General features: G+C 45.4%; 1 protein-coding gene and 1 long non-coding RNA gene across 6 annotated transcripts in view; one reads left to right on the forward strand and one right to left on the reverse strand.

The window, feature by feature from the left end:
• Positions 1-11634, forward strand: part of ITSN1 (intersectin 1) — a 255616-nt gene extending 243982 nt beyond the window's left edge. For 3 of the 5 annotated variants that reach the window (XM_030806022.1, XM_030806023.1, XM_030806020.1), the window contains one exon: positions 17-522. In XM_030806022.1, coding sequence (XP_030661882.1) covers positions 17-165 — 149 coding nt within the window. In that variant the 3' untranslated portion in view covers positions 166-522. Of the gene's footprint in view, positions 1-16 lie in introns of all 5 variants that reach the window. The other 2 variants (XM_030806019.1, XM_030806021.1) reach the window with 1 other exon arrangement.
• LOC115833131 lies at positions 10027-12401 on the reverse strand. The gene is made up of 2 exons (XR_004028572.1): positions 11636-12401; positions 10027-11546 (listed from the first exon to the last, which is right to left on the reverse strand). It is a non-coding gene; the product is annotated as an uncharacterized LOC115833131 (long non-coding RNA).
• Positions 12402-13348: the final 947 nt, after the last annotated feature.

Genomic DNA, 13348 nt, shown 5'->3' on the forward strand with positions numbered 1-13348 from the left:
TTTGTTCTCTTTTCAGATTTTTTGGGTCGGACGGAGATCCGTGTGGCGGACATCAAGAAAGACCAGGGCTCCAAAGGTCCAGTTACGAAGTGTCTTCTGCTGCACGAAGTCCCCACGGGAGAGATTGTGGTCCGCTTGGACCTGCAGTTGTTTGATGAGCCATAGGCAGCGGGCTCAGGGTGTGCTCAGCAGGGTCCCAGCCCATGGCCACACATGCTGTCTGGAAATTGTATTTCTTTTCTAAGAAACCACCGTTTGGTATTCAGTCACAGGGATATGGGACGGCAAAGACAGGCCCCTCAAAGCTCCTAGGAATCATTCTCGACAATCCTCCCTGCCCCGAAACAGTTTCCTGTTTCATGAAACAAAGCTGTGTTTTCCCTTGTCCTCACTACAGGTCTCATTATGGCTTCTAGGGTCGCTGAAATCCCATAGCCCTCAACAGGGTGCAGCTGGGAGTCTAGCCCCTTCCCGGGCTTGAGGGATGGGTCTGGTTACTATAAAATAGATCTATAAATGCAATGTCTATATTTTTGGAGAACTCATGTAACCCTCCTATTTCTTACATCCACCAGTCCCCAAGGAGACTTCTTGGCCTACAATGCCCAGTCCTTGGTGTGCGTTTAGAAACAATTATGATGGTCCTGTCATTGCTTCAGAATCCCATCTCTCCTGCAGGGAAATGCTGCCTGGAGCTGATCACTCAGTGAGACGGTCTGATCAGGCCCTGGCTTAGCTCTTTGAAGAGGTGGTCTATGGAAGGTTCCAGCATGTGTGCCGTTATAGCCGTTCCTTCCCCCTGTAGGCCTTGTATTATATGTCAATGAAAACACACCGGCGTATTGTTGCTTGGATTCAGTTCTGATTCCCAGCATGCTTGGAATATGGTCACAGAAAGTCATTATCTAGAAAGTCACCCCTCTGCTGGGTCAGATCACTGCAGGTCACTGGAAAGGCAACTTTACAATGTTGGGTCATTGGGTCTCGGTCGGCAGCCATGTTGGAAAAATCTCTTTTGGCTCAGAGGCCCTGTGATACTTCATGGCAGCAGTAGTTGCTGGTGACCTGTTCTGTGCTTGAATGTGCTGAATCCTGATTGTCGTAGGACATTTCAACAGCTCTCTTTGGTACGTTCCCCAAAAAGCCACGTCCTAGATCCCCAAGGCGTGAAAAGGAAAACTATCAAGCTGGAGGTTGGGAAAGAAAATGAAGGCAGTCCATTCTGTGGTGGGTGAAAGACCCTAGGAGGATGCAAGCCCCGCACATCCTGCGGCAAAGACCTAAGACACTTTTCCACCCTCCACCACCCCAACCTCACGTAATGTGCTTGTTGCAAGAGTCAGGACTGTATGACTATGTGCCAAGCTGTTTGGTTTGAGTTCTTTAATTTTTTTTTCCCTTAAATGCCAGGAGATCGTCTGGTTAGTTAGATAGTAACTTGATTTGCTAATGAAAAGTGGGGGCCGTGTTTTGTTCGCATGTTAATATTCTCATAATCCCAGTTTGTTGTGGTCATGAAATGTCCTTTGCATGTTCTGTTGGTACTGGAGTCTAGCTTTCCTGTACTAGATGGTGTTCTCTTTGATTGTAGGTCCTTAGACTTTAATTAGGGTTATAAAAGTGCTTTCTAAATGATAGCATCAGCTTTGTGGCACAGTACCCCCTTTGCTGGGAACTGAATGTGTAGTGTTATAATTTCCCATGAGAGCCCGGTCATACTTCAAGCAATTTTTTTTAAAGTGTGTGTTGGAAAGGACAACAAAGTTTACATTTCATACTTTTAAGAAATACTTTATTATTTATTTATTGAAGATAGTGTAGAATTTTGTATCAAGAACAACAGACATAAGTATTTTTTGAAACAAGCAAATATACCCTGTAGTTAGAAACTTTCAACTGAACATGTTAGAGACCAAGTTTAACTTCAGGCATGCATTTGTTTACCATTTCCCAGCAGAAAACATGGTTAAAATACTTTAAGTTTATATTTTTTGATGTTGTTAAGAAACTTTTAAATTAAATCTATAAATAGACATGCAACTCATGCTTTCCTATTTCTATAACCAATACCATTTGTTCAGTGTATTTATGAAAGACATGCTACCATGGTAGAAAAGAAAGTATTCAATGTGTAAATGGGGTAGTGTGGGTCACCATTCCAATCTCTTTTTGTTTTCTGTCCTGTCTTTTCTTCATTGACTTTATTTGCGTGTCAATGTTGGACATCATTGTTCATGTAGGTAGCGTATGGTATGCACAATGACAAACAATCGTTTTAGGTCCCAGGTCACCCACTCATAGTGTCCTATTATTGGAATTAATGTAGCATGAGAAAGCAATATGTGACTCTTTTTCCTCAAGTGACTCTGTTGAGCATCCTTGAGATGCTCCTGCTGTGTAGCAAGTTCTGGATTAGTGTCCTTGTATTTACTGGTGTAATTTGTAATGTAACGGATCGTCTGTATGGAGGAGTCAGGCTGGCCCTCGGACCCAGCTGTGATTCATGAGTTGTGTCACGGTGATTGAGGAACATGGGTGATGCATGGAGTCTCAAACCCTCGGGCCTCTCTGTTCCTTCACCTCTACCTTCTTGACTATCTGGGCTATATTTCATAGAAATTAAATGCTCCTTGCCAACAAAGAGTCTGTCTCCTAGCTCTTTGTTTTCTAAATATAGGAGTTCTCTAGGCCACTGCATCCTGACATCCTGATCCCAGCCTTTTAGACACCCCTGCAAGCATTCCTCTGTTCTGATACACACTGCTAGCTCCTCCTGCACACTCTGATCTCCTTTCGCCTAAGAAGGGGCTGTCCTGGTCATAGGGTTATGCTATAACCCTCAGTCATCCCCGAGAACTGAACTACCCTGGGACCTCTTGGGCTGAGCCTTCTTCATAGAGCAGTTCTCTAGAAGGGAGAGTCCGCATCCTGGTCCCTCTGGGGCAAGGCTGTCTGGCTGCTGGCATCATCCTGGCAGGTGGATGGACAGCATCATCTCCTGGAACCAGGTTTGCTGTGACCATGAGAGCCTGAAGATGTGGCTCATTCGGATTCAGGTCTGAACTAATCTGGAAAGAGGGACTTTCTAGGTGCAGGTCACCAGGGATGCTTGAGAAACTAGAGCCAGACTTCCTTGTTTGTTTGGATAATATGTCCCTGTCCTCTGATAGCAGAGGAAAGAGCTCTGCTCCCAAAGAACATTCATGTAAGAGGAGGCATGTTTTTCTTTGCTTTTTTTTTTTTTTAACAACCTAAAGTATGACCTAAGTATATGAAACTAACTGATTTCATCTGGTAGGGTAGCCCTGAATTTAACTGGGAAAAAAAAATCCCATCAGAATGTGAGTAAATTGACCACCCACATTAAGTCTTATCTCGGTGACCTGGTACCAAAGCCCAGGTGTCCTCCAGGGGAGTATTCCGGGGTGGCAGAGGGATTAGGTGCTAGCACCAGCAGGGAAGGACACTTGCAGGTCTGCCTTCCAAGGCTGAGCAGGCCGGCTGTCTCTCCAGGAACTGGCTAGGACAAGTGTAAAGCCACTGACCACAAAGAACGAGGATGTTCTAGAATCTGATGGGGCTGAAGATGAAGGGAGAAATGGACAAGGCACTTCTGGCTTTATTGAAAAGGTGAAGCTCTTGGAGTATATTTTAGAGTAGGCCAGTACCTTGTATAAGCAGAAAATGACTTCTCTATCTCTACTCCAAGTCGTTTTTTTCTAATTGATTGGGCCTTTTTGATTGATAAGAAGAAAATATGTTTTGTATGTGTAACAACTTTAAGCATTTCCATTGGAAACAGAAAGTGTGATTTGATTTGATTTGATTTCTAAATTCTCCCTTCCTTTTCACGGTCAGTGATGTGCTTTATAGCAGACACTAGCACTTTTACATGAATACCTGGTGTGCTTTGGATATAACAGAGTCATTTCGGGCTTGAGGTGAGTGCACAATTAGCAATGGGTCTGCTTGGTCCAGATACGCTTGTTTACAAGTTTAGAGCATCCCATGCCAGAAAGTGAGATGAAAACAAAGGCACCTGGATGGCTTTGTTTTGCTTTTAGATAAAAGAGCTTTATCTCACACCAGGCAGAAGCATAACCGGTAGCCCCGAAAACCAGTGGCATGATGAAGCCCTCAGACAGTACAGTCTGAGGCACCATAAGAGGCATTAGGGAAAACTAACACCTCCTTCTCTTCGCACCGTGGGGTGCTGAAATTCCTGCTAGAGACTTCCCCTTACTTCCGGGGATGGCCCAGGGGCTGCTTAGTATATCATTAGAATGTTCATTCTCCTCCTTTTGCCTGGAGTGGACCAGTGAGACCAAATCCTTATGTTTCTCTATGTTTTCAGTTCATTTCTTCAAATGACACAGAAGATGAATCCATTTCTGGGAAGGCTGAGCTCAGATGAGGATTGTTAGGCCAGCCTAGGTTCTGGGGCAGATCTCAGGGACAGAAACAGGCTTGTGTTAAGTATAAGTGGCAGGTACTTCTCTAGAACAGCCCTAACCTGCAGTAGTGAGGGGGGCTTAGGAATTCCCATGACATTGATCTAGCAGCCTCCTGCACGTAGACACTCAGTTCCTTTTAGGGACGTTCAATGCTTGATTAAATGGGGGCATTTTCTTTCTTTCTTTTTTCCCCTAACTACAGTGTAATTGCCTACCTGCCTGGGCGCCTTCTAGAGGAAGGTGGGCTTTCCTTGTCCATCAGGCTGCACTCACGAGGTGATATTGTAAAGCAGCAGAAAGACTGAGGGTGCAAAGAAACCACAGCTGCCATTCACGGGGCAGCTCCCTCCAGCTCTTCTGCCCAGTGACCTTACAGGCTTAAGAGGAGCCTGATGAGAGCTATCCTGGGGGCCAAGGGATGCATTCCCTGCAACTTCCTCCTGGGGGACCCACAGGTCAGCCCATTCCAGGAGAAGCAGTCTTAGGCCCGTTTGCATCCCCTGCCACTGCCATGTGCCTGCCAGCCCGGTTTCTCATGAAGACGTGGCTCAGTCCCTGCTCTCCTTGTTGCAGTGGCTTGTACTTCATGTGCAGTAGCCCAGGGCCTGCCTTCTAGAGTGAATGTTTCCCTCGAGCCCTTGGATATTTTTATTCTATTTTGAATGGTTACGATCAATTAATGTTGCTTTGTGAGGGGTTCTTCAGAGAAATAATGCAAACCAGCCAGGTGCGGTGGCTCACACCTGTAATCCCAACACTTTTGGGGGCCGAGGCAGGCGGATCACCTGAGGTCAGGAGTTCGAGACCAGCCTGGCCAAGATGGCGAAACCTTGTCTCTACCAAAAATACAAAAATTAGCCAGGGGGGGTGGCAGGCACCTGTAATCCCAGCTACTCAGGAGGCTGAGGCAGGAGAATCACTCGAATCTGGGAGGTGGAGGTTGCAGTGAGCCGAGATCACGCCACTGCACTCCAGCCTGGGTAACAGAGTGAGAGTCCTTCTCAAAACAAACAAAAAAAGAGCTAATGCAGACCTCTTCTGGTTAGACCTGACACAGAGGAAGTAATTGGCTGGTCAACTTAATGGTGCCCCACAGCTTCCTCTGGATCCTGCTTCTTTGTACTTGGAATGCAGTTGTTTATTTGAGCTAGAGGAAAGGAAAGTTCTAGAATTCTTGTTTCCTCACCCTGCACTGTATCAGATCCAGGATATGTCTGCACGTCATCAGGATCAACTAAGATACATAACCTTATATCTGTAGGAGCCAGAAAAAAAAATCGATTCCTGATAGGCATGGAGACAGTCCACGTGAAAGACAGAAGACATCTAACAGCTGTCTGTCTTGGGAGCATTAAAACCCAGACACCAACACACTAGACAGTCCATCTCTGGGTTGTGATCTCTCAGAAACATCTTAGTATTTAATGCACTGTTCATTTAGGGAGTCCCCATCCTGGTCCAGGCCACCCTCCTAGAAGCTGGGCGGCAGCTCGGATGGGCCTGCCTTGGTGTATTCAAGCAAGCCTAATTGGATTAGGTTGGTGCAAAAGTGATTGCGGTTTTTGCCATTGCTTTTAATGGCAAACTAAGTCATTAAAATAAGACCCAACGCTTATAAAAAAGAGTTCATATCCACCTCCCAATAACTTCTTTAGTTCATGCAGCCTCAATCAGTTCCTCCATTCAAAGGAACCCTCTTTACCCTGGCCCTGGGGGAACCAGATTACACCCACGTAATAATTTTTCTGACACTATGTGTGCTTGTCAGATTTCAGGGTCAGTTTCCCCTTACTGGATGTCAGGGGTGTTTTGTGAGTTGTGTTTTAATAGGATTCTGTTCTATTTTCTATACCAGCCTATATTGTTACTATCATCTGCCTAGTATGAATATTTTAGTATTCAAAGCCCACCAAATAAAGCTGTGTTCAGAAGTGGACTTATTTGGTCAGCCTTGAAAAAAAAATCAGCGTTTCTCTGATATTTCCTAAGGATTAACCAGAAACTAAGGTTTCTTTTTAGGCAGTGGTAAGAATGCGTATTTTCTTCCAGAAGCTCTGGTTTTATACTTTTATCTTTTGAAAGAATAACATTCCTGTGCGACTCCGCTTCTCTTCGCCTTTGCATTTCTCTTTTTTAACTCAAATCTCTTATTTCCTGCCGTTCCTGTATCTAAACAGAATGGGGGCCTCAGGCAGACATGAACCAAAGAAAGGGTGTGGTGGCTTTGCAGCGCTGGGTGAGCAGCAGCCGCTGCCGTTCTGTGCACTGTCACCGGCGAGGGTGGAGGTTCTCCCTGTAGGAGGAGGAAACTCGCTGTTTTCACTGGCGGATTTCAAGGTGCCGGCTCCACCTACCGCAGCTGCTAGGCATTGCTCTTGTGTAGATCGCAGGAGTTGCTGATGCTGTGGGGTGCAGGGGAAGACAGGAACACGGACTCAGAGCTAGGAATGTGGGCCTGGCAGAGACCGAAGAATGGGTGGGAAGGAAGCTCGCGGCGAGCCTAGGGTTCGAGCCTAGCGTGCCAGGGGTCTCCAGTGAGATTTCCCTGCCGCTGAAGCTGGGGCTGCACGGAGGTCCTCAGCCTTTCCACCCTTTCTGCATCAGCTTTAGTGTCTGTCGGCTGGGTGGACTGCAGGGCAGGTGACCTGGAGGAGGCCCTGCTCCCCAGCAAGCGTTCTAGGAGTTACAGTGTGCTCTTCTGTGATTGGATTACAGAGTCTCTACTTGCAGACTTTGACTTCTGGAATTTTAGGTGGAAGGGAATTTTCGTTGGTGGGACGCAGCAGCTCAGTGCGTGGTGTGTGCACGCGTGTTTGTGCGTGTGTGTGTGCGTGTATGTGTTTGTGTGTGTGCACGTGTGTGTGCGTGTGGGTTTGCGTGCATGCGTGTATGTGTGTGCGCGTGCGTGTTTGTGTCTACATGCATATGTGTGCGTATGTGTGCGTTTGTGTGCGTGCATGTTTGTGCATGTATGTGTCTGCGTGTATGTGCATATGTGTGTGCGTGTATGTTTGCGTGTGCGTGCATGTGTGCGTGTGTGTGTGCGTGCGTGTGTGCGCATGCGTGTGTGCCTACCCACACCTGAGGGGATGCTTGGCTCTGTGGCTTGGAGAGGGAAACGGGAAACACGTTGCTCCACAGTCCTGTCACCTTGGTCAGGACTAGTCGCATGGTTTGTGGACAGGGTGCAAAATGAAAATGCGAGGCCACTTGTTACAGGTGATGAAGCACTTCTAGACAGTGACAGGAGAGCATTAAGCCAAGCTCAGGTCCCTTCTGAGTGCATGGCCCCTTGTGGCTGCCAGGTGGCACACCCAGGAGGCGGGCCCTGACCACACTGTTCTCGCTGGTTCCCGAAGCCAATGGGCTCTGTCTTAGGTCTTCTTACTTTGAATGGTCTCCCGGCAGGCTGTGGCAAGCTGGGCGGATATACTTTTCTAAACGTCTGCATTTATTTCCTAAAAGCACAAATGGCCTGGACTAGCTAGCGGATGTGGAACTGAGCCCCTAGTTCACAGCTGCACCCCAAGGCTGGAGAGGGGGTTGCCGGTGGTGGCAGGAGCTCTGGGCTCCCAGTTCAGGGTGGGCCACAGGGCCTCAAGCAGCTGTGAGCCTTTACCATTGAGCTCACTGCTTGGAAATAAAACCCTTCCTCTGGGGCCTGGGCATCCTTGGGCTTTTCTCCCCTTTCCTGGGAGGACAGCAAGCCTTTTCCAACCTTCTGCCTTCAAAGAGAAGCAGGGTCATAGAAGTGCTCAGTGTTCCTTTCCCAGTGGCTGGACCCTTGCTCCTCCAGCCTTCACTCCCTGGAGAGAAGGGGAGTCTGCGGAGCCAGTGCCTCCCTGCCCAGCTGGGCCACACGATCTGGTCTGCAGGTGTATGGGAGGAACCTGCTTCGGAGAGGCTGCGACCTCCCAGCTAGACTCTCCCCTTAGGATCCCATGTATGGGGATGGTAGGAGAGAAAAGATCCCTCTGTGTAAGTAGCCTCAAGTTCTAGAAGACCATGGCCCCGGGAGGCAGCTGACCATGAAGCTGGGCTTCCTGTTGTTGCTCTCTTTCACAAGCTTTTACTTTTCCTGGGCTGGACGCTCCAAAATGTTTGCAGTTCCATTTGCTTTTTGCAAATAGGTCCCCATCTCCATATACATTGAGCAATAATCCTCACTATGTTTCCTGATTCTGTCTGGGATTATATTTGCTAAGTAAAAATGTTGACAGAAATTGCAAACTCATCTCACCTGAATTTGATTGAGTCACCTTGAATGACATAACAAATTATGGCTTTGTTTTCATGCGTCATGCAATCTTCCGGACTGCAGGAAGTTCTGCAAGGATTCTCCAGGGGCATTTCATTAATAGCGTGTCAGCATTAGTTTTAATGAATGAACATTTGAGGTACATTCTATAAATCAATATCCTTAAAATGGCATCTGCTAAACATTCACTGTGACAGAAAGTAGATATTTTAGCAAGATCTATGTTAATGCTACTTAATTTTAGACATGCATTTAAAGCATACATGGCCAATAGCCCAAGTATCTTTGAACTGTGAAATCAACCTCAGATCTCATCTGCTGTAGCCCCGCAAGCCGGAGTCTGTGCCCTCCATGGCCCCTTCTTATCCCTTGGTGGCCCTGCATAGATAGGGGAGTTGGCCCCTGCCCACCCCATGTTGTATTGCCTTAGCTCCATCAGCTTTGTACCCTCACACATATAGGTGGTGAACTTATGTGTAAATACATGTGTACAGATGAGAAACTGCAACAAAAATGTCCTGTGGATGATAATCAGCTCAGTTTCCGGTTTTCTACATTCTGTGCTGTTTCCAGCTAAGAAAAATGCGAACTCCCACTACATAAAGGGAAAAGGTTGTATTCATTTCATGTTCATCATGAAATCTCTGCTGTATGTTTATGGAATGGCCATGACTAAATGTATATACGGTATGTCAGAGGCTATGCTGTTAAATGTTGCATAAACTAACACAGATTCTGTAGTCAAAAATATTTAACTTGTTATTGTAAAATGTGATTTGTCATTGAAAGATTATTTTTCTGTATGTATATGAGAGTATTTTAGGAATCTAATTTAAGTGCATAAAACTATAGAAAAAAATTTAAAACCTATTCCAAGAGTAGAAAATGCTTAATCAGATTACTTGGGTTCAACTCAACTAAATTTCTTGTATTAAAAAAAAAATCCAAGTTGTATATGTTAGAAATCAAAGGAGTCATTTTTTTTTTTCCTGCAGGAAATATGATAAATTTCAGTGTAATGGGTGGTGGTGTGATCAAATGAAAAGTATCCTGTAGCTATGACCTCGCATGAGACCTTGGTGTTGCATTAAAAATGGATTTTTGCAGATCACATATCTGAGAGGGTACTTGTGCCAGGAAGGATGAAAGGATCGGGAGCCTGTTTTTCATCAGATCCATGTGCCAAGCAGGCTTCTTTGGGTTCTAGTGGATTCATTAGGGATCTGGGGCTGATGCAGCTATCCCACTAGCGAGGCCACTCTCTGACTTCCAGGTCACCCTTTCTACTTCTGTATCTGGATTGATTCAGTTTATCCCTAATTAGCGTTTGTGTTTTCCATGAAATTTCCTGATGCATCTTCACTGTCTTCAACTGTTGCACAGCCAGGTGGGTGGATGGATGGCTTAGGGTTTCTGGGTTAAGCTGTTTTGGGACAGGCTTCTGGATGCCCATGTCGCATGCAGACCCCAGGGGGAAGATGCCTTCCTCCTCTCTCCATTCCCAGAAAAGGATCAGGAGTCCAGGCTGCTTCTGGGGCACAGACATTCTGTACTTGGCCACCAGAAGTGCCCCTTAGGCCACCTAAGGAGGATTCCATGAAACTCAATGTCTAAACCCCTGAGAGAGGCATTCAGAAATGATTTCAGGAGGGGGCAACCCCAGGAGTCCAGCCTCCCCTGGCAGCCTGGAAATACTGCAGTAACAAAAAGAGCTGGTTTCTGGTGATCTCAAGGCATCGTGTTTGGGAGTGACACCGCTGGTGGAAGGTTGAGGGCCTGTGGTCTGAAAAGACATCTGCAGAACGTGTTAGGTTTTCAACATTTCTTTGAACAGGCTGCGTGCATCCTAATGCTGTCAACCAGCAACTGGAGCCCCTTTTTTGAGAGGCCCGAACTGGTAAAGCTCCTGACTTCAGGAGTATGGGAAGCTGTGATTTCTGGAAGCTTCCTGGAATCTATTTAGTTGTATGAATAACCTGCAAATCACTTAGAGGCACTGTCCATGTGGTCCATAACTGGCTTTATTCCCAAACATGGAGCTGTTGAGAGATTTCTTTGTTCAGGCGCAGCCTTGGAAGGTCACCTAAGGCCTGCCAGCAGAGGAGATGAGCTCTGGTCCACCCACCCCAAACAGGCCCTGACTCTCCTTCCTTAGAACGATGCCATCTGGCTGGGGTGGCAAGAGGGCTGTGAGTGGGAACAAGTCAGCCAGTCAATTGTCCCTTGGGCCCTGGTTGTTTCAAAAAAGTCTGGGGACAAGAAAAGCTAGAACATGGGGCCCTCCCTTCCCAGGAGTGCTAGCGAACCCTCCCAGATAGCCTTTGCCTGTTTGGAAAAGAATGTAATCCATCAGAACGTGACCTCCTTGTGCTTCCAGTGACAAGCGGGCCACAGTGCTGGTGGCATGTTACTCCCCTCACAGCCCTGCCCAGGGGTAGGACCAGGCCCACCCCTTGATGGATGTGCTGTTGATTGTAATATACTTCTGTTGCCAAATAATGGTACTGTTTACTTTTCCATAAAAGAGAGACTATATTGTCTGATATGTAATGTTAATGGAATTCTAAGAATTACTAGACACTATTATAAATTGTAGACTTACGTATTTGTCTAAGGGTTTGATGAAGCAGGGCCAAAACATTGTTTCTTCTTTTTTGTTTGAAAGAAGCTGAGGTTTGTTTTTGCAGTTTGAGTGTTCCTTTGGCAACTTATTATGTGTGAAATGTTAAATTTTACCAATTAAGATGATGGTAACTGAGACCTTTCTTTAAACCAGTAGCAACATCAGTACAAATTGCTCTTCCTGTGTATCTTGAACCTAAAAAGAACAATCTCTTCAAAAACAAAAACAAAAACTCTTTGGTCATTTTGACCTGTGTGGTTTAAATTCAAATAGTTCATGAATAAAATGAGAAAAGCCAACCTGTTATAGTGGATTATTTTGGGTTCTTTCTGCTTCACTCTTTTCTGAGAGCACGGGAAGCTAATAGCCCTGCAAATGGTGTCTCTTCCTCTTCCCACATATAAGGTTGTAGCTGTGCAAGGAAAATTTTGCAGAAATAAACCTAGAAAACAAAACCAACCAACAACCGTTTCAACTCTCCTATGGCTTCAGATAAATGTTAGCTAACACCAAGCAGAAATAGATCTCTCTGTACGAAGTCTTTGTGAGAACAGGAGAAGTTCTGTGTTGTACAGCATAAGAAATTCTGTGGGTGGGGTTGAGGGGGCAGCACAAAAAGCTGATTTTCTTATAAAGACATTCAGAAGGGTCACTGAATTTCCGGGAAGAAGTTTCTAACACACGTAACTCCACGTGTTCAGAATTCGGGTGATGTGTAATTCTGAGTTCCATAAAACCCAACACTGAATTCTATTAGGTTGTTTCCTCCCGTTCTGGTTTTAAGGCCATTCCTATTTCATCACTGATTTAACTGACTATAAATAAGTCCTTTAAATTCTCTAGCTGGCTTGGACACTAGTTGAATTGTTACATAGCACATTTTTAAAAAGTTGACCCTAAAGCAGTATGTCTTTGCCTTTTTAAAACTAGTATGCCCCATTTTTGAAGAACATAAAATCTTATGCCCTTTTCTTGGTTGTTATTTGAAGTTTTAATAAGTTAAGGCTGGATGTGGTGGCTGACACCTGTAATCCTAGTGCTTTGGGAGGCTGAGGCAGGAGGATTGCTTGCATCCAGAAGTTCAAGACCAGCCTGAGCAACATAGTGAGACCTTGTCTCTACAAAAAATAAATCAGCCAGGCATGGTGGCACATGCTCATGGTCCCAGGTATTCGGGAGGCTGAGGCAGGAGGATCTCTTGAGTCCAGGAGGTCAAGGCTGCAGTGAACCATGATCATGCCACTGAACTCCAGTCTGGGTGACAGAGTGAGACCCTGTCTTAAAAATAAAAATAAAAGTTAAATGCCATTAAAAACAAATGCAGTAATTAACTTTCCCAAACTATACCTAGTTCTCTCCAAGTCTGATGAAGGCACCCTCACATAGCCCAGAGAGTGGAAGGAATCACTAGTAGAAAACATGTAATTAATACCTATTTAACCACGGTTAGTAGCCAGCATAATCAAGGCAATACTTTATTCTCAAATATTTAGTTTTTCTTCTTGTTACAAAAGTAATACTTGTTAATGCAGAAAATTCAGCAAGGAAAGAAAAACACAAAGGAAATAAAATCACTTAATGGAGATGTTCTTCTACACAAAAATAAAGGTTAAGTTTTGATGCACTTCATTTCTGTATTTTTTCTGTGTGTGCGTTTTAAATACTCTTGTACTATTTATTTATCAGATGGAGTCTCGCTCTTGTCACCCTGGCTGTGCTCGGCCTCTTGTACTATTTAATAGCTAATATGCAAAAACATCCCATATACAAGATACTGTAAAACTTTCACCGTGATTAAAAAAAAAATATTGTGAAGAAAATCATTGTAGGCTGGGTGCGGTGGCTCACGCCTATAATCCCAGCACTTTGGGAGGCCGAGGCCAGTGATCGCTTGAGCCCAGGAGTTTAAAGCCAGCCTGAGCATCATGGCAAGACCCTGTCTGTCTCTACGATAAATATGAAAACTAGCTGGGTGTGGTCGCACTGCCTGTAGTTTCACCGCCTGTAGTTTCA

This window comes from Nomascus leucogenys, chromosome 25 (assembly GCF_006542625.1).
Source record: "Nomascus leucogenys isolate Asia chromosome 25, Asia_NLE_v1, whole genome shotgun sequence".
In the NCBI taxonomy this organism is placed as follows: domain Eukaryota; kingdom Metazoa; phylum Chordata; class Mammalia; order Primates; family Hylobatidae; genus Nomascus; species Nomascus leucogenys.